The following is a 20,900-nucleotide window of genomic DNA, read 5'->3' as shown; positions in this document are numbered from 1 at the left end:
TCAAAAGAAGCATGGCCAGCAGGTCAAGGGAGGTGATTCTCCCCCTCTACTCTGCTCTCGTGAGACCCCACCTGGAATACTATCTTCAGCTCTGGGGCTGAAGACAGATATGGACCTGCTTGAGTGGGTCCAGAGGAGGGCCACAAATATGAGCTGGAGCACCTCTCCTATGCGGACAGGCTGAGAGAGTTGAGGTTGTTTAGCATGGAGAAGAGGAGGCTCCGGGGAGACCTTATAGCAGCCTTCCAGTACCTAAAGGGAGCTTACAAGAGAGCTGGAGGACTCTTTATCAGGGAGTATAGTGATAGGATGAGGAGTAACGATTTTAAATTGAAAGAGGGTAGATTTAAATTAGATATTAGGAAGAAATTCTTTACTGTGAGGGTGGTAAGACACTGGCACAGGTTGCCCAGAGCGGTTGTGGATGCCCCATCCCTGGAAGTGTTCAAGGCCAGGTTGGATGGGGCTTTAAGCTACCTGGTCTAGTGGAAGGTGTTCCTGCCCATGGCAGGGGGGTTGGAACTAGATGATCTTTAAGGTCCCTTCCAACTCAAACAATTCTATGATTCTATTTATGATTTTATTCTTACATGGAAAACTCTGCATTACTCATTTTTGGATTTATTAGTGGGACAAATTATGTTCCCTCCCCTTCTCATGCTAAAATGAACATACTGTCCTGTACTTTTTATGTAACCCTGACATGGCGATACTTGAGAATATTCTTAAACATACACAATTGAACATGTCTATTAATGAAAATTTTGTCAGATCAGGTCCTAAAAGCCCATGAATACGTAGATAATGTTAGATCGACTTAGACAGATACTGACAAAAAATCAGAAACACAGAATTGGATTTCCACTGCATAATCAGGACCTACTCCATTACACACAGCATGCGGTATTGGCTACTATTTACTTCAAGCATAGTGCCAAGATACTCAGTACCTTGGAAAATGAGGACAGATATTTAATAAGGGAACTGAGATTTTATCTTTTTAAAATAAACTAAATCTTGGCCTACAAAGATAAAATTTACTACAGTGTTGTAAACAGTGAAGCTGACAAGTAAAGCAGTAGACTACGATATCCCTCTATATTTGTCCAACTCTAGAGTGATTTATAAATATCACCTGAATAACCAAATGATATGCTTGACAATGGACTAAGGTAGATTCCACTTCCAAACATTGCACCATGGAGCTGAAAAAGAGTGAAGTGATTGCTTAACATTAACTTGGTTATCTGGACAAAATAATAATGATAGGCACACGTCCTAATGTAGATAAGCATCTGCCCCACTGCACTAATTTATTGTCTGGTAATAAATGATTTTCAAATAAATCTTTTAAAAAATCATGCTGTGAATATACAACTAAGATACTGTATATTCTGGAAACCATGTCCAAATGCCCAAAGATAATTTTACATCAGATTTATTTATAAAATTGCATTTTCTATTTTTAAATCTAACATTACCATGGAAGATGCCTACAGAAGTTGTTTCTGTAGATGGCCTTCTGTAGAACCTTAGCCTTAACAAGGCTGAGCAAGCTCAGCATGTGTCTCACATCAAAACCTTGGCAGGAACCACAGCCTAAGCCAGCTTTGGTGAATTATCATCAGCAACAACTGCTTTTCTTTAAGGTAAGAAATGAAGAGATGGTGATAACACTGCTCATATGGTATAGAAAAATTCATTCACTAATTCAGCGTGAGTACTGGAAGAATGGGTTCAATCAAGCTTTTGCCTGAGCCAATTCAGACATGCATATCCCATCACTGCAGGACTGTGCTTTAGCCACAAACCTACCAGCTGTCTGAAAAGAATAGAGGAAAGGGAAGACTCTTCTTCACCAACATCACTGCTCTGTGCCATGGAACTTGAGTTAAGCAACAAAAGTGAGCACTTTTTATTAGTGCTGTGGTCATTTTCTTGTCTGGAAAGGGGGAAGTATGGGTTTCACTTCTCCTCTAGGGACTGACTGCTTTATGTGGAAAAGTCTTTAAAGAAAACACACAAAGTAGTTGTTGGAGAACAAACGAGAACCCAGAGTATCTCCTACCCAGGTAGATATTATGACCACTGGGCTTCAGAGTCATGCTCACCCATATTTCTTTCCTCTGACCCAATAACATTTACATCATCTCTGTAATGTGCCAGAGCTCCTATAGGAATGTGCAATCATGTTCTCACTCCTCCAGATCCTACAATGTTGTATGGGATCCTTGGTGAGTAGATATTTTTTTCCTGACTGGTTGGTATTGGGGTAAGCAGACTGAACTAGGCTCAGGATATGCCCTAGTTGTGTGAGAGATTTAAAAATGATGACTTGTATAAACCAGAGCTTTACTGTTTCCTCCTCTTCCCAGTATTTCAACCATGAACAAAAAAATAAGCATGAACAAAGAGTTCTACTTTGTTGCATTTTGGTGTGTAAATCCTGCTTTCTTGGGCAAGTATCTTACAAAGATGCTAATAAAAACACTAAAACCACTAAGAGGAACAGCAGAGATTTCCATTCCCTTTTTTTCAGTGTTTCCTGTTCCCCCATCCTTTGTCAGAACCCTGCAACTCTATTCCAAGGTATCATGGACTCAGCTCCAGGGAAAGAGCTGTCAAAACCCTGATGCTAAAATACTCCAAATTACAACTCCCCAGTCCCTCTGATACTGCCTACTTTGTTTAGTGGTCTCCTGATGATCCAGTCTGAGAAAACGGACTGAAGTTTGCAATAGCTCCCTCCTGGCCAGTACACTCATATTCCCTTCCCAAGGAAACCAGAGCAGAAGAGAAGATGCTGTAAACCCAGCTTCTGTAAATCTAGTATGCTCTTGGATCCTATAACATAGACATAGTTTATGTAGCTGTAAATTTTAATCCCCGAGACTGCTTTTAAGCAGTACCGAGCTAAGCCTCCTGGAGGTGCTGCTGTGCAATGTAAAATTGAAACACTGATTTCACCCATGGGATTTTTTAGCCATTTTAGGAGACATTATTTCATTTTAATTGCTTCAGAAAAGTACCTTTTCCAGGAAACATGAAGGTATTTGAAATAATCTCTTTTTGCCACCTATATGACTACCAGAACCACATCCTTTGAAAACTTGCCTATGCTTAATATGTAATCAAACGTGCACAGGCTAGCTAAAGTCTATTTAGTCTACTATTTACCTGCAGCCTCGTATTGGAAGCAACAACTAAGCCGTTTCTCAGGATGGAATGCCAATTTTCAATGTGTGAACCACTGAAAAAATTAAAGAGATTGCGTTGAAATCAACATTGTAAAATGCAAAATGATATCAGTAATCCTTTAAAACAATAAATTCCCAGCTGTAAACCTCAAATGGCAAGAACAAAAAAATAGCATGGCATTTTGGTAACCTTTGATTAATATGAATATATGTACTCACTGAAATGCAAAGGTACTTCCATAGAGATTTTTAGCAGCTCTGAAATTGGATTCTTTGGCTGGTGGACTGCTGAGAAGTAGAAACTGGTGGGGAGTGTGCATAAACTTCAGCTGCTATAAAATATAACAGTGTACAAGTGAAAACAAGTTGATTAACACAAAAGCATTTTATTTCCATAATAGTAGTTCTTAAGATACCATGCTTTTTCACACAATATATGACTGTATCTAAATAACTACATGAACTAAGTTGAAATTGGTCTCATTATCATAGTTTTTACCTGAAATCAAACAGTAAAAATGTCCTTCAGTTTCTGAAACATGCGTAAGTTTCTGAAACATATTCCAGCATAATATGGCTCTAGTTAAGTAATTAAATTGAACAATTTCATCATAGTATTCTGATCAGAGTTGACTTTGAATTAAGGTTCAGATTTGAAAGGTTGCAGATTATTATGCCCTTAATCAGAGAATCAGAGGCACACATACTCAGAAATGAATCTCACTACAATCCGTCTAAAGTTCTAGAGCTATATTCTTTATACAGTGTACTCATATGTGTATCTCCTGGTGCATCATGTTTGTGTGCACTGCTTTTTGTACAATTCTGTATCTAATATTCTATATGGTAACAAAACAAATAGTGACATTATTCTCACCCAATCTCAGATGACTACAAGGTAAACACTTGCATTTGAGCTACTCACCTCAAATGGGCTTTTTCTGAGTATTATTCCTTTGATCTATTTTAGATATTCACAACATGATTCTATGAGTCATGACCTGAAACTGCCTATTTCTCTCCCCTGTCTATTAATAGAGCTCATGTGATTAATTTGGTAGGCATCTACATTTGGACAGGAGAATCCCACCTAAAATGCTAATACGAGCCATGAGAAAATAATAAAGAACCCACAGGCACTTACCCTATTCACTGGTAGCTTCACAATATGTGATCTATTACTAGAAATAACCCTAAAATAAGAAACAGTTAGATGTGTTAGACATGATAACCAAACAACTTTTCTTCTTAATCATGAATGACCACCACAAAGCACCCAACTGCAGGCCTTTAAACCTATCAGATGGAGGTAGACCAAATCTTGACTAGAAAATCAGATCTGAGGCCATAAAAATAAGCTGAAGTCTTTCTAGTGTTTTCAAAGGGCGCAGATGAGGTCCAGAAACAAACGCAGTTGCAAATGTCAACCCTGATGTTAATTCTTAGGGTGAATTTATGTCAAATTAAACTGATGAAGTGATTATTCATTCAACTTGGTACTTTAATAATTATAATTACCCCATTTTTAAAAAGGGTAACAAGGAAGACCCAGGCAACTACAGCCCGGTCAGCCTCACCTCTGTGCCTGGCAAGGTCATGGAGCAGATTCTCCTGGAAACCATGCTAAGGCACATGGAGAGCAAGGAGGTGGTTGGTGACAGCCAACATGGCTTCACCAAGGGCAGATCGTGCTTGACCAATTTGGTGGCCTTCTATGACGGGGTAACAGCATCGGTGAACAAGGGACGAGCAACGGATATCATCTACCTGGACTTGTGCAAAGCTTTTGACACTGTCCCGCAAGACATCCTTCTCTCTAAACTAGAGAGACAAGGGTTTGATGGACGGACCACTCAGTGGATAAGGAATTGGCTGGATGGCCATACTCAGAGAGTGGTGGTCAACGGCTCGATGTCCAAGTGGAGACCGGTCACGAGTGGCGTCCCTCAGGGGTCCGTGTTGGGCCCGGCCCTGTTCAACATCTTTGTCGGCGACATGGACAGTGGGATAGAGTGCACCCTCAGCAAGTTCGCCGATGACACCAAGTTGTGTGTTGCCGTCGACACGCTGGAAGGGAGGGATGCCATCCAGAGGGACCTTGACAGGCTGGAGAGGTGGGCCCATGAGAACCTAATGAAGTTCAACCAGGCCAAGTGCAAGGTCCTGCACCTGGGTCATGGCAATCCCAGGCACAAATACAGGCTGGGTGGGGAATGGATTGAGAGCAGCCCTGAGGAGAAGGACTTGGGAGTGCTGGTGGATGAGAAGCTCTACATGAGCAGGCAATGTGCCCTTGTGGCCCAGAAGGCCAACTGCATCCTGGGCTGCATCAAGAGGAGCGTGGCCAGCAGGTCAAGGGAGGTGATTCTCCCCTCTACTCTGCCCTGGTGAGACCCCACCTGGAGTACTGTGTCCAGTTCTGGAGCCCCCAGCACAAGAAGGACATGGACCAGTTGGAGAAGGTCCAGAGGAGGGCCACAAAGATGATCAGAGGGCTGGAGCACCTTTCTTATGAGGCCAGGCTGAGAGAGTTGGGGCTGTTCAGCCTGGAGAAGAGGAGGCTCCGGGGAGACCTTATAGCGGTCTTCCAGTACCTCAAGGAGGCCTACAAGAAAGATGGGGAGAGACTGTTCAGTAGGGTGTGTTGTGATAGGATAAGTGGTAATGGTTTTAAAAGAGGGAGGTAGGTTTAGATTAGATATTAGGAAAAATTTTTTTACAATGCAAGTTATAGAACATTGGAACAGGTTGCCCAGAGAGGTGGTGAATGCCCCATCCCTGGAAATGTTCAAGGCCAGGTTGGATGAGGCTCTGAGCAACCTGATCTAGTTGGAGATGTCCCTGCTCCTTGCAGGGGGGTTGGACTAGATGACCTTTGAAGGTCCCTTCCAACCCTAACCATTCTATTATTCTGTGATTCTATGATCCCATGTGAGTCAATTTTATACCACTGTAGAAGAGGATGTGCAAGCGGGTCTTGTTTATCCATCTGCTTCTTTATTTCCAAGTAAGGTGCCTAGAAAAGAGTAATTATGTTCTTTATTTTGATTTAAAATCATAAGATTAAATTTTGTATGTTACATTGCCCATGATTTCATCTATTTAAATGAATACATGGAACTTATTATTAGGCTTAAATCACAGTTTTACTGACGTTTAGCATTGTACAGTTATAAATATGTTTTGACAACAATAAGAATTAATGTAGCAAATATTTTCCTTGGAGTAAAATTGTAAGCATATATTTAGCATAAAAATGGATATATTATAGCAAACATTGGTGTCTTGGTTTCGGCAGGGATGGGGTTAATTTTCCTCCCAGTAGCTGATGTGTTTTGGATTTCATATGTGAAGAATGTTGATAAAGACACTGATGTTGTTAGTTGTTGCTAAAGAGACCAAAGTCACTGTCTGGCTTCCCAGGTTTCACTAATGTGCAGGTACAGGAAGCTGGGAGGGATATAGCCAGAATAGTTGACTCAAACTTGACAAAGAGAGTATTCCATGCCATAAACGTCACGCTCAGTACTTAAGTGAGGGATGGGCTGGTGAGGTGAATCTTTTTTTCTCTCTCGCTGTTTGGAGAGATCGTTCACAGATTTTTTTTTGTTATGTGATTGCTGCTCCGGGACAGGCTGTATCGGTCATTGGGTGGTCAGGTGGTGAGAAATTGTGCATCATTCATTGTTTTTATTTGTTTGTTTGCTTTGTTTTTTTAAATTCTTCTTCTTTTTCTATTAGTATTATTGTTATTTTATATATATATATAATTATCTTTTCTTTTGCTTTCCTGGTAAACTGCCTTTATCTCAACCCACGAGTTTTCTTTTCTTCCCGATTCTCTCCCCCGTCCCCTGGGGAGGGGGAGGGTGATTGAGCAGCTGTGTGGTCCTCGATTGCTGACTGTAACTAAATCACTACAATTGGTGATCTCAGAGATAACAGTAAAAGATATCTATTTATGTTTGGCTCTTGGAATAAAAACTTGGACTGAAACTTCACAAAATTATGTCTCTCAAAATACCCCAAGAAATGCATCAGTTGGTGATTATCTTGTTACAATGTCCCATTTTGCTGTTATTATCTCTTATTTAAACTTCAAAAGATCTGAGTTCTACTTCATCATTTTTATTTGACTGCCATTATGGATACTTTAGGTTTGTTATTTTTAATGTACATTTTAATATTATTACAGCTCTATAGGGAAGAGATTACTTCCCCACTCATCATAGGCAAGTAATAAAAACATTTTCCTAGTTCTAGAAATGGTGATTAAGTTATGAAAAGATTTTTAAACTCACCTGCGTCATCTCTCTAATAGAAGTGATACTATCCAATGCTTTCATGACTCGGTCATAATTCTTCTTCTGATGTGGCATAAAATAAGCAAATAAATTAAAATAATATTGATCTTTGACTCTACAATAACCTGAATTCTTTGAGTGCCTATAAAACCAAAGTTAGGATAAATGTTCAGCAAACCAATCCTTTCAAACATTTCTAACCACCTTACACACAGACTCTCTCATTCATAGTCCAGGAAAATTCCCTGAAAAATCATTATGATGGTTTTTCTTTGAATTTCACTGGAATCCCCAGCACACAATGATGTGACTCACTTAAAAAATTAGGTCACTTTTTAAACAAATATTTGTAACTAAACACAGGCTCTGACAGTTGTTTGCACAATATGCTATTAAGTTAAATAATGCAGTGAACAAATACGTTTTAATACAAATGCTAAATAAGCAGATGTGTTTACTTTACTAACAACTCTATAAACTTCAGAGATCCTTCAGTTGTCCCTCTGCTTCACCCTGACCATTGTCTACCTTCTGACTGGGAACCACTACCAGAGGGCTTGAACTTTTCTGAGTGGATAAGCTTAACAGTCCATGCTTCACCAGCTCCACATGCCACATGGCCTTCAGGAGCCTCATTATTCCCCATCTTTGGGTCTTGACAACTTCTGCCCATGGGCTTTCACATCGCCCATGCTGGCAAGAATCTGGGAGGAGGTGTGGGCCCTGCCAGCCCAGGGGCTCTCCCCACTCCTCTTCTGATGTGATTCCTTTTCACATTCCCTCATCTGCTTCAACCTCCCACCCTGCCTAGCCGCCAGACTAGCTGTGTTCTCATCAGTCCCTTTCCAAGCACCTCCCGGCAAGTTTTCCTTCCCACAACTACAGAACACACTCGCCTCTTCCTCTGAGAAAGACCACCACTAACTGGCCTTTGTTCAGTAAAAATGAAATGCATCACAATGCAGGACATCCAGAGTTCTCATTTACACCCTTGAGGGTGGCTCAACTGAGCTGTAATAGTTCACGGCTTCCCTGAGAGGCAGCATTTGCAGCCTGAGGAGCAAGTAGTGCAAGCACAATTCTTTACTTCAAAATTCGATGCTTGTACAAACTTGACTGTTATGTCCAACATTTGTTAAAATTAAGGTTAAGGACATAATTGTTTGCAAAGAGAAAATGAGATTACAGCAATAATCACTTTAAGAATAAAAAGATGGACTGGAAATCCCCCAGTCTACATGGTCTACACCTCCCAAAGGCCATCTTTCTCTGTGTCCAATGTGTACACTGAGAGAAAGAAACTAAGAATATAAATTTTTTTACCTAGGATTTGTACCCTAAAAATGTTATTGGCTTCAACATAACTTTGAATGCAACTTACAGTTTATTCACAAATACCTTCTCAGAGACAATTTAAAAAAACTACCAAGTTCTGAAAATAGTCCCATGTTTGTGCTATATTCTGAATCTGTATTTCCTACAGTAAAGGAGACTCCTCCAGAAGAAGGCTTTGCTTTGAAATCTAACACATTACTGAAACCAAGCTATGACATAATGAAAGATAGCTACTTACCCTGGGGTTAAAGGCCAGCATCTGAGGATCATTAGGATCAACTACAGAAGGATATGGCTCAAAAATGACAACTTTCCTAGGTGACTCTAACGCAGATCGACACATTGATACTAACAGATCAACCACCTAGGGATAAAGAAAAATATTTATTTAATATATGTACTTTCATATTGTATCATCCAGTCTACTTTTTATACACATTACAGTAATATCATATTTCGTTCTTATCTATATTACCCAAACCATGTTATCCACAGAACATAGTTTAGGACTGAAATTTTTCCATTGATCTCAACAGGCTTTGGGTCCAGCCCTGGTACATTATTCCAGGTGCATAAGTAGGACCAGTATCTGGTCCTAAATGCATTATCACATCAAATACATTGTTTGCAGTCCTGCTTTCTCTTGTGTACATGTGCTAATTCCTGGATGAAATTAATTCTCTAGGGAAATAAGTTGTGCTGGATCTGTGTATCTTTGTGCCAGTGAAAAATCTTGCTCAAGAAAGAGGAAGGGATTGTGAATCTGTACCACTGCCCACTGTTCTCCTGAAGACTGTAATCATGGAAGCAGTAGCAAACATTGCTTCTGCTAAAGCCAGAACAGTGCAGTGATTTAACCGTCATTTGCACAGCTCACACTGGGAGATCCTCTTCCTTCCTTCCTGTTGTACAAAAATATGACATGGCTTTGAATATCTATGATTTCCAAGATTTCACCATAAGATCATGCGTGTAATGTGTACACAGGCATGTATTCATGTATATGCATGTAGGCGCATATACAACTTAGCAACAGATTTCTGTATAATTGTTTCAAAATTTGTAACTCAGGTTAAAAATATACTACAGTAATCACAAAACAGAGAGAATGCAGCTTTCTGGCAATTGTGAAACCTAAATGCAGCTCATAATGAAATCCAAAGTTGCTACATAAAAATGTAGCTGCAAATTAGCTAATTTCCCCCCGGTTTCTCTGTCTTCTGAAAACATTCCTGTGTGAAAATGGACTTTTCCATGAAAGAAAGGAAAAGTTGAGATGAGCTGTACTTAGTAGGCATCCCCGGTTCCTGCCACAGTTCCACATGGATCAGATCTCATCTCACAGCTCAAGCTGTTCTAGAAGTTATTTTATATCTGCCATTGTATCTGACCATTTGGAGTAAAAAAAAAAAGTTGATGATCCTTTAGAGAAGTAGAATGAAAATAAGAATCATGATGAAAGGGAAAAGGAACTGTGCTGCAGTGAGTCATACTGCTGCCATTCTCCTCTGCTCATTTAGCATGAATGGATAATTTTCTCCATCTGTTTAAAAATATTCTGTTAGCTCCAGTTACTAAATATCCCACATATATTGAAAAATTAAGTTATTTAAATAATGATTCCTTACTCCATGGTGCTCTGATTTCTTTCCAGTTTATAATACCTACAAGTGTGATAAATGTTTCAAAATAGAGCATCCACATTAGAATTTGCAAAGGAGACCAGGAGCCTTCACACACAGCCAGGTCAGGCAACTGACCTGCAACTGTGTAAATGTATTTCCATGAAACTGAGCCTGAGTTCATACACTTTGCTTCTCAGAAGCACTTCTTAGCCTCCAGTTGCGAAACACTACTAGGGAAGAACAACTGTTGGCTCCTATATTGTTTCTTACCATGATACCAGTACATTGTTCTGACATGGGGAAAAACATGGATAGATCAGGATTAATTAAACCCCTGATTTCCCCTGAGATCATTGTTTTGAGCTGATGGAATGCAGAGCAACTTAAACTGGGAGGTAAGTCTAATACAAACATTATAATACAAATTTGCATGTGCGTTCCTTGGTAATAGGAAGTGCTGTGAACTTCTGGACCTGAACTTCTCCTTAACAGTAGATACTGAAGTACATAAGTTAGGATTTAAATATTTTCAAGGAGGGCAAGATAACACTTACTGATAACAATTCTCTCTTACGACATCAGTCTCTCAGACCTCAAACAGTGCCTCTCTCTCTCTCCAGAGACTCTCTACAGGGAGTCTAAACTATCAACAAATCGGACATTTTTCAGGCATTTTGACTATATGACTAAAATAAGGCAAGGTGAATTAATTCAGGCTTGAAAGTTTTAGAAAGTACAATTTCTTATTATTAAGAAGGAGCCATCAGACTATTGGGAGTGACAAAGTAGGTGTGTGTACCTTCAGAAATTAGCTGAAAGCACAGCAGAAAGAACAGGATATGATTTCTAATAATGGGAACCTATATTTAGACTCTTTCACTACACAAAATTATTTGGAGGAAGATTCATCTGATGAAATGTAGAGATTCACAATGTGAACATCTACCTCTTACTAGTCAGCCTAGACTATCTTTATAATCAATGGAGAAATGGAGAAAATAACCACTATGCTGATAGTCTATGCTGTGATTCACACCATCCTAAACTAATGTCAAAAATAGCTCAGATGAATCAAACTCTAAAAATGTTGAATTCTTTCTGCAAACAGGAATGGGAGCTCAGCCAGATCAGATGTAGTGAGAAAAAAAATCTAGCAACATCAGTAAGGACTTTCCCACTGTTATTTAATGGTCAAAACAACAGATGCTCAGTGGATAGCTGCATCCCAACATCATGAACAGGAAGCAGCTTATTAATTGCATGAGAGTAGTAATGGCTCATTAGGTGAAAATAAATGGGAATTATCTCCAAATGACAATGCTGCCTTTATTAACAACCCAGAACAAGAAAACAGAGTTCTTCTAATTACATGGAAGCAAAACAATGGAAGCACCTCATTAGTACTGTCTGAAAATGCCTTGCATAAACCAGTGTATTTACAGCTATAAGAGTGGACAAATAAATAATACTTACCAAAGAGTACTCATATGGAGAATACAAGTCAAAATAAATACTAGAAGAGATTGAGAAGACTGAGTATACTATAGAAAATCAGACATGTAATAAGCATAAGATAATTCTACCTGAGCCCCAGTTGCAATTTCATCAGCAGCTTCGTTCATCACTCCTAATGTTTGGAAAGCAAATACACAGAGCTCCCGTTCACAAACAGTGGGCTACACAGAGAAAGTAAGTTAATTATATTTTTGCTCTAGTTTTGGGTTTTTTGTTTTATCATGAAATAACTAAAACAAAAACTAAACACATTTAATGTTTTTTTTCTTCAAATATTATCTGCAACATTAATTTCAAATTATGAATATATGTCAATTATTGAGGAAGATACATTAGAGAAATATTTTAATAATCTGAAGAACAAGTGTTAAGAACTCTAAGACTCATAAGTATTCACAGAGGCTAAACTTAAAAGAAATCCAAACAGACTACAAAATCAAAATTACAGTCATGGTACCGAAATGTCCTTAACACTGTCCTATCAGACTCTGAAAACTTTCTACATAATTAAAATTAATGGAGAACAAATCCAGAAACTAATGGGGGCACACTCCTTCATAAATGCAGGTTTAGTCTTCACAGATTGTTATTCTGCTGTTGAAAACACACATAAAAATATGATCCAGAAGACAAATTTATTGAAGAAGTTACTTTTAATTTAATTTTTAACTAGTTGTACAGGGTTTGCGTGGCAAGGTTTTGGTAGCGGGGAGGCTACAGGAGTGTCTTCTGTGAGAAGATACTAGAAGCTATCCCCATGTCGGACACAGTCAGTTCCAGCCGGCTCCAAGATGGACCCACCGCAGGCCAAAGTTGAGTCAATCAGTGATGGTGGTAACGCCTCTGTGATAACATATTTAAGAAGGGAAAAAAACCTGCTGTGGAACAACAGTCAGAAGAGAGGAGTGAGAATGTGAGAGAAACAACTCTGCAGGCACCAAAGTCAGTGAAGAAGCGGGAGGAGGTGCTCCAGGCACTGGAGCAGAGATTCCCCTGCAGCCCATGGTGGAGACCATGGTGAAGCAGGCTGTCCCCCTGCAGCCCATGGAGGTCCATGGGGGAGCAAATATCCAACCTGCAGCCTGTGGAGGACCCCATGTCAGAGCAGGTGGATACACCTGAAAGAGTCTGTGACATCATGGAGAGCCTACACTGGAGCAGGCTCCTGGCAGGACCTGTGACCCCATAGAGAGGAGCCCATGCTGGAGCAGATTTTCTGGTAGGACCTACTCCAGAATAGCAGAGCAATCTAAGTTTAGCCATGCTTGCCATGAAGAAAAGCATTAAGAAAACACTTACTGTTGTAATTTTGTTTATAACCTCAACAAAGTAAGTTAACCTGAGACTTAAAAATGGCAAATGGAACACAGGATTTGTCATTTTTGCTCTTTTTTCTTCCTTCCTGTGCTATGATCCCAGAAATGTCTGAGTATCTGGAGGAAGGAATTTAGGAAAATGGTCATTGTACTTATGCTTGACATTTGAAAGGCCTTTTTTTCTCTCAGGTGGACACGGGGGCTAAGATCTTAAGGCTGGAGAACTGTAGGTACGAGCAGCAAGACAGCAAAATTTGAGCTCTGAAGAGGAACAGACATTAATGTTAGGGTTTATAAAACTATTTTGATTTTATGCATTTGATGAAACTTTATGCCCACTGAATATTTTTCAGAACAAAGACTTCACAAGACAACGCTGATAAAATAACTTTTGAGGCAATGGAAAGAGTGACGGATCACTATGTTTCCAAGTTACTCACAGCCTAGTATCTATTTCAATATTCAGACAATACATGTACAGAAGATACCTTAAAATTGAACAGAAAATCATTCAAGAGCTCCAAAAACATTCACTAGAACCTCACATTCTAGTAAGTATGATATAATATACAATAAATGATGTGGTAATACAACTAGAGGAACTACTTTGCTATCTTTGTCTACCTCCTTCAAAACACAAGAAAAAAACAACTTTTCTCAGTAATGGGAATGAGTTTCACCAAACCTATTTCTATTTGAGAAACACTTCAGGAAGCTACAGAGCTTTGCTGCACAAAATTCTAGTAAATAATAAACACCATTTCCAGATTATTTTCTCCGATGTTTAAACTTGCTATTAAAACATTTAAGGTATCTCTAGTCTGAATTTGTCTCCCTTGACTCACTACATCTTTAAAGCATTTCTATGATAGATTCTATCTAATTTCAAAAATCATTAAATCCTTGTTTGCCACAGTAAACAAACAACAACAACAGTAACACATTTATAAATGCTAAGTTGTTCCAGTGTCATTTCTGGATACTCTTATTTTGGTTCAAGTCCACATACTATTCAGCAAGCTGAACTATCCAAGAACTTTCGTGTACGTACATGAAGGTATAGACATGTTCTTACCGATGTGGATCAATATCCACAAAGGTACACAATAGCCAACTTCTATTAGATTACTAGTTTCCATTGTTTTCAAAGGGAAAATACATGACTAAATAGGATTTATACACTTAAGTATATGTTTCTGTCCTGGTTTCGGCAGGAATGGAGTTAATTTTTCTTCTCAGTAGCCAGTGTGTTTTAGATTTTGTGTGTGAAGAATGTTGATAAAAACATTCTGATGATATGAGTTGTTGTTAATGAGATCAAGGACACTGTCTGGCTTTCCAAGTCTCGTTAAAGTCTCGCTAACGTGCAGAAGCAGGAAGCTGGGCGAAAGACAGACAGAATAATTGACCCAAACTGGCCAAAGAGAGTATTCCATGCCATGAACGTCATGCTCAGTATATAAGTGGGGGTTGCCCATGGGAGGGGGCATTCTTTTGCATCCTTGGCATCCATTATCCTCATCTTCCACCTTTCTCTCTTGCTTGCTGACATCATTCCCTCTACCTTGCTGGCCCACTTTTGTTCCTTTGCTTGCTGCTCAGTTTTCATTACTGTGATCACAACTTGGGACGGGCTGTATCGGTCATTGGGACATTGGGTGGTGAGAAATCGTGCATTGTTAATTTTGTATATATTAATATCCTTATATTCTGTTATGATTGTAGTTTTCCTTTGCTATTTTAGTAAACTGTCTTCATCTCAACCCATGAGTTTTCCTTTATTCCCAATTTCTCTCCCCCATCCCTCTGGGTAGGGGGAGGGTGAGAGAGAAACTGTGTGGTAATTCAGGCTAATCCACCACAGTTTCCAAATGTGAACCTCAGGTGCATGTAGAATTTTACAGATTGCAGCCATCACCTTGAAGGCACAGAGAGCTGACTAGCTGGGCAACTTTGTTCCTGCTACCTAAAGAGGGCAGTTGTAACTGCCCTTCAACAACAGCAGTCAGTGGCCTCATATATACTTTACTTTTAACTTGAAAGGAGAAGATTAATGTAAGGCTATTAGCTTCCACAAAACTATTAGCTAAGTGAAGATCATTAGTGCTGAAAGACTATTTAGAAGGATAATTATTCCAATGGGGAAAAGACAGAGGAAAATAAGAGCTGGACAGTTAACCTGAGACCGCTAATGCTCGGAAGCAGAAGGCAGTGACAGAAGCAGAAAGCATTTTTTGAGCAGAGCAAGGTTTTCGGAGTTTTCCTTTAGCCATCTCCATTCTTTGCGCTCTCAGTAGCACCCCCCTCCCAACTGGTACTGTGACAAAAAAGTGTTCAATCAGAATTTCCGCATGCAACAATGCACATGTCACTTCTTATAGCAGTGACTGTATATGGCAGACAGGCAAACCACCTAGCTACTATGACATATTCTGGTTCCTGGACTTAAAATATTTTCCAGACATTCTTTCAATTCAAAAAAGTTTAAACTTTCATAGCCGATAGTGATCTATCTTGCTGCTTTCTAATGTGTGCTACAGCTATGCTCAGAAGAGCAATGTGACACCCTCTCCCGTATCCTGAAGGATGTCACACAGATAATGAGGCTGCAACATGACTGACACACCTAAAAACTCTTGGTCTAAAAGGAGAAGCTCAGGGAAGGCTCATAGCCTTGCTTACAGCAAATGTAACAAATGATAAAGGTGAAACCATTAGCAATCATCTCACTTCTAATGAAAGCAACAGACAGTGGAGATTAAACATATCTTCAAATCCCTGGTAATTGTCAGGTTTACCATAGGAGAAACTTTTCTCTATCTGTTCGTTACACTCACCAGAAGGATGAGGATATAACACAGCAGCAATAATATTGAAGATGTGGATAGACAGATGTGTATGATGTGTGGACTTAAATCACTACTGAAACCATTCAAAATTCCCATTTACTGTAACATAAGGTTCATCAAGCTTCAGAGTTTAAGTAATTTTTAATTATTAATGATCAAGATTATTTTGAAAGGCAAATTAAATGCACATCTGCCTACTCTGCCATGGTTTACACTTCCAAGTGAAGCATCTAGAACTAGCTCATAGTGGATTAAAAATCCTTTGATTTATTACAATTAAAATTCATCTTTGTGTTTTAATATCTTTTTGACAAGTTTTTGCTTTATAATATAATGCATATATTCAAATACACTTATTCAAAATTAAATATTTTATGATAGCATTGTATACTATGTCCTAAAATTACATGGATTTAGGAATTGCTTTAAAACTAGATAATTACCAAGAAGTACACATGTGTCCTGAATTTTCAAATGAAGTCAAACTACTGACTCAAGTTCTATATGGGTATACACACTGCCAAAGAGCAGGAATAACTGATTTAATAATCTGTATCGCTATAAGTCTGTAAGGTAAGGTCTCTGAACAATCTCACAATATTCACGTGATACATGGTACACACTGCTGAAAGACAGTGGTAATACATGAGAGATATCACTTGTTTTCTGGTTTTATTTTGTCTGATCCAGATTTTATTTTCTACTTTTTTTTTTTCTGCATCCTTGGACAGCTTAGACACTTTTTAAAAATTACTTTTACTTGTGTCGTAGTTTAGCTCCGCTCTGGACCAAGCAACGCAGTCTCTCACTCACTCCCCGCACCCTCTGAGGGAATAGGGGAGAGATAATATAAAGAAAAGGCTCGAAGTTTGATATAAGGACAGGGAGAGATCATTAAAGTTACCGTTATGGGCAAAACAGATTCAGTTCGTTCCGAACGGAGCATCGGGTGAGATCAGTCTTTTTGCACCCTTGCAAGGGATGCCGGCAGGAGGGGCCGGGGATTTGAATCCAATAGCGCAATGGAAAGAGGTGATTCGAGATGCTTTGATAGAAGGAGAGCCTTTGCCCATGGCATTTCCAGTTGTGACCAATAATACTGGGAGAGGTGTGTGGCAAGCATTAGACTGGAAAATATTGAAGGAAGCTAAAAGTGCAGTTACTCAGTATGGGCTAAAATCATCATATACTCAATCTGTGTGGCAGCATATTTTTTTGTCACAGTTGTTAACTCCTTATGATATTGGAATGATTGTCCAGATGCTTTTGCTATCGTCACAGCAGCTGCAGTTCTTTCAGCACTGGCAGACTGCTTGTGATAGGGCAGCTGCAATGCCTCGACAACAGGGTGATCCATTATTCGGGGTGCAAACTCAAATGCTGATGGGAGCGGGACCCTACACACGATCTGATTGGCAAGCGCAATTTGCTACTGAAGTGTTACAACTGGGCCAAGATTTGGCTTATAGAGCGCTTGCTAGGGTGCACGATGAAAAGTCTGGACCTGCCTTTACGTCAGTAAGGCAAGGTCCCACAGAACCATATGGGAAATTTATTGATCGGTTGCACACTGCAATTATGGCTCACCCTGATCTGGATGATGACATGAAAGCAAAGTTCTTAGATATGCTTGCCTTTAATAATGCTAATGAGAAAAAAAAAAAAAAACAACAAAAAAACCCCCAAAAAAACTAAGAGAGCCCTTAGTGTGCTGCCAAAAGGATCTAGTACAGGGCAACTGCTGGAAGCTGCCAAGCAAATGTTAGAACAAGAAAAGGCTACAGTCATAGCTGCTGCTGTAGGTGCAGCAGTTAAACCGTTGATATCAATAAAGCGGTGCGTGATTAACTGTCTGTAACCCCCATTCCCTCTTCCCGCCCCCCATCCCTGTCCCGCTCAGGGGAGGGAGGTAGAGATGGTGTTAAGCCCGGGAAGAGGGAGGGGTGGGGGGAGGTTGTCTTGTTCCTTTTTTCATTATCCTACTTTGGTTTTAGTGATGGTCTGTTTTGCTTGTAGCGGTGGCTTTAAGGATCTCTCCCTATTCTTGTCTTAAACCTCAGGTTTTAGTTTTCTTTCCTCCTATAGGCCCGGGGCCACAGCCGCCGCCAGGCGCCCCCACCCCCCCGCCCCTGACATGGTTAACAGATACTCCTGTCTGAGTCAAGCTTTGTATAAGTGGAAGGACCGTTCCCTCTTATAACACGGGGGAAGGGATACGCTTATGTCTTTACAGGAGCAGTAAACAAGTGGATCCCTGTCTGTATCATCTGCGGGTATTTCAGAACATGTTTGGTTGACCTGCCGGATACCGGTAGGACAGCAACTCTGTGTAAAACAGCAGCAACCACGAGTGCTGAGTGCTAAAACTAGAAAAGATGAAACTTTTTGGGATCAGTAAAGATGGACTTCTGTCTATTTTTTAACTATTCAAGAGCTAATGTTACTAGAGGGGTAATGATTGTAAATGCTTTAAGATCTATACATTGCAACGTGGCGTAGTTCAGCCCCAACGGGGACCAGACTACGCAGTCTCTCTCTCACTCCCCCCACTCTCCGAGAGAATAGGAGGAGATTTGACAAACAAAAGAAAACCAGGAAAAAAAAAAAACCAAACACGCGGGTTGAGATTGAACAAAAAGTAAATTTAACAGTAATGACAGAAGAGAACAATAGAGTGATGGAACACAAATACAGTATAATAGCTCACAACAGATCTCCACATCCAGTCTCTTCCAGCTAGGAGGGCCTCCCTTCAGCACCCTCCTCACTTATATACTGAGCATGATGTCAGATGGGATGGAATAGCCCTTTGGCTAATTTGGGTAAATTAACCCCAGCTGTTAGCTAATTAGTTAACTACCCCAGCCATGGGGCTACCAGCTTCAGTTCTCCACCCAGCTCAGGTAAATATTAACTCTATCCTGGCCAGAACCAGGACATTATCCACCCCTTATTCCATACCATCTACATCATGCCCAGATCCTACACTTTCCAATTAATCATCAACTTTTTCTTCCTTTTATCTACTTGTATGCAGACACACAGATGTAACTCTCTTAGTCCATGGTCCATCCTTTCAAAAGGTCTGTTGAGTTCATCCAGTCCATAACTTTGGGCTCCATCTGTCATAACAGGCTCTCAGCATAGGACAGATGACACAGTGTTTCCTCAGGTAGTCTGTCTGGTGCAAGTGACTTAGCAAGTTCATAGTCCGGAGACTGAAGATCTGTTGGCAGGTGCTAGTAGCAAGAGCCAGTTCTGGTTGCATCACTGCTGCAATTTTTCCTATTTTATTAAAGTTCATTCTTTGTTGGTATAAACGATTTTACTATAATACTTTTGACACAACATAAGTATCTCAGGGCGTGGAGCAGGAAGAAGCAAGGAGGGACACATAATAGCTAGATAATGACATACAGTACTGTATAGTAACCGACATCAAGCACTTCAAATTATTGGCTCTTTTCACCTAAAATCAAATTTCCTTGAGGTACACATCGGACTTTCCCATCCTGCTGCATTACCCACCAAGTACACCCAGGTCCTTGAGCAAAAGCAGTCCCATGCATGGGTTTGCCTTTGCCCAATGGAGAAATGACCCAGACTGTCTTCCCCAGTATATTCCTTACATGCACCACAGGGACTTTATCCCCTTCTACAGTATGTAGAAGTTCAGATTGGGCAGGGCCAGCTCGGTTGGTGGACCCCCGAGTGTTGACTAGCCAAGTGGCTTTTGCTAAATGTTTATCCCAATGTTGGAAGGTTCCACCACCCATTGCTTTCAGAGTTGTTTTCAGCAGCGCATTATACCTTTCAATTTTTCCAGAGGCTGGTGCATGATAGGGGATGTGGTATACCCACTCGATGCCATGCTCTCTGGCCCAGGTATCTATGAGATTGTTTCGGAAGTGGGTACCATTGTCTGATTCAATTCTTTCTGGAGTGCCATGTCGCCATAAGACTTGTTTCTCAAGGCCCAGGATGGTGTTTCGAGCAGTGGCATGGGGTACAGGATATGTTTCCAGCCATCCAGTGGTTGCTTCCACCATTGTAAGTACATAGCGCTTGCCTTGGCGAGTTTGTGGGAGTGTAATGTAATCAATTTGCCAGGCCTCTCCATATTTATACTTCAGCCATCGTCCTCCATACCACAGAGGCTTTAACCGCTTGGCTTGTTTGATTGCAGCACATATTTCACATTCAAGGATAACCTGTGCAATAGTGTCCATGGTTAAATCCACCCCTCGATCACGAGCCCATTTGTATGTTGCATCTCTCCCCTGATGGCCTGAGGTATCATGGGCCCACCGAGCTAAAAATAGTTCACCCTTATGCTGCCAGTCCAGATCCACCTGAGCCACTTCAATTTTAGCAGCTTGATCCACTTGCTGGTTGTTTTGATGTTCTTCAGTGGCCCGACTCTTGGGTACGTGGGCATCTACGTGACGTACTTTTACAACCAGATGCTCTAACCGGGCAGCAATATCTTGCCACAGAGTGGCAGCCCAGATAGGTTTGCCCCGACGCTGCCAGTTGCTCTGCTTCCATTGCTTTAACCATCCCCACAGAGCGTTTGCCACCATCCATGAGTCAGTGTAGAGATAGAGCACAGGCCATTTTTCCCGTTCAGCAATGTTTAAAGCCAGCTGGATGGCCTTCACCTCCGCAAACTGACTCGATTCACCTTGGCCTTCAGCAGCTTCTGCAACTCGTCGTGTAGGACTCCACACAGCAGCTTTCCACTTCCGATGTTTTCCTA

The 20,900-nt window shown here is 40.4% G+C and overlaps 1 protein-coding gene across 2 annotated transcripts in view; it reads right to left on the bottom strand.

Moving 5' to 3' along the window:
- Positions 1 to 20,900, bottom strand: part of LOC147596756 (protein mono-ADP-ribosyltransferase PARP8-like) — a 175,092-nt gene that overhangs the window by 6,753 nt on the left and 147,439 nt on the right. Inside the window, exons 15-22 of one of the 2 annotated variants that reach the window (XM_086769533.1) lie at positions 12,045 to 12,137; positions 9,075 to 9,200; positions 7,499 to 7,564; positions 6,146 to 6,213; positions 4,342 to 4,390; positions 3,417 to 3,529; positions 3,178 to 3,250; positions 1,136 to 1,205 (exon numbers count right to left, since the gene is read on the bottom strand). In XM_086769533.1, coding sequence (XP_086625659.1) covers positions 1,136 to 1,205; positions 3,178 to 3,250; positions 3,417 to 3,529; positions 4,342 to 4,390; positions 6,146 to 6,213; positions 7,499 to 7,564; positions 9,075 to 9,200; positions 12,045 to 12,137 — 658 coding nt within the window. The remainder of the gene's footprint in view (positions 1 to 1,135; positions 1,206 to 3,177; positions 3,251 to 3,416; positions 3,530 to 4,341; positions 4,391 to 6,145; positions 6,214 to 7,498; positions 7,565 to 9,074; positions 9,201 to 12,044; positions 12,138 to 20,900) is intronic. The other variant, XM_086769532.1, reaches the window with a different exon arrangement.

This window comes from Chlamydotis macqueenii, chromosome W (genome assembly GCF_036417535.1).
Source record: "Chlamydotis macqueenii isolate bChlMac1 chromosome W, bChlMac1.mat, whole genome shotgun sequence".
Taxonomy (NCBI): Eukaryota; Metazoa; Chordata; class Aves; order Otidiformes; family Otididae; genus Chlamydotis; species Chlamydotis macqueenii.
This window is presented reverse-complemented; position numbering and strand designations above follow the sequence as displayed.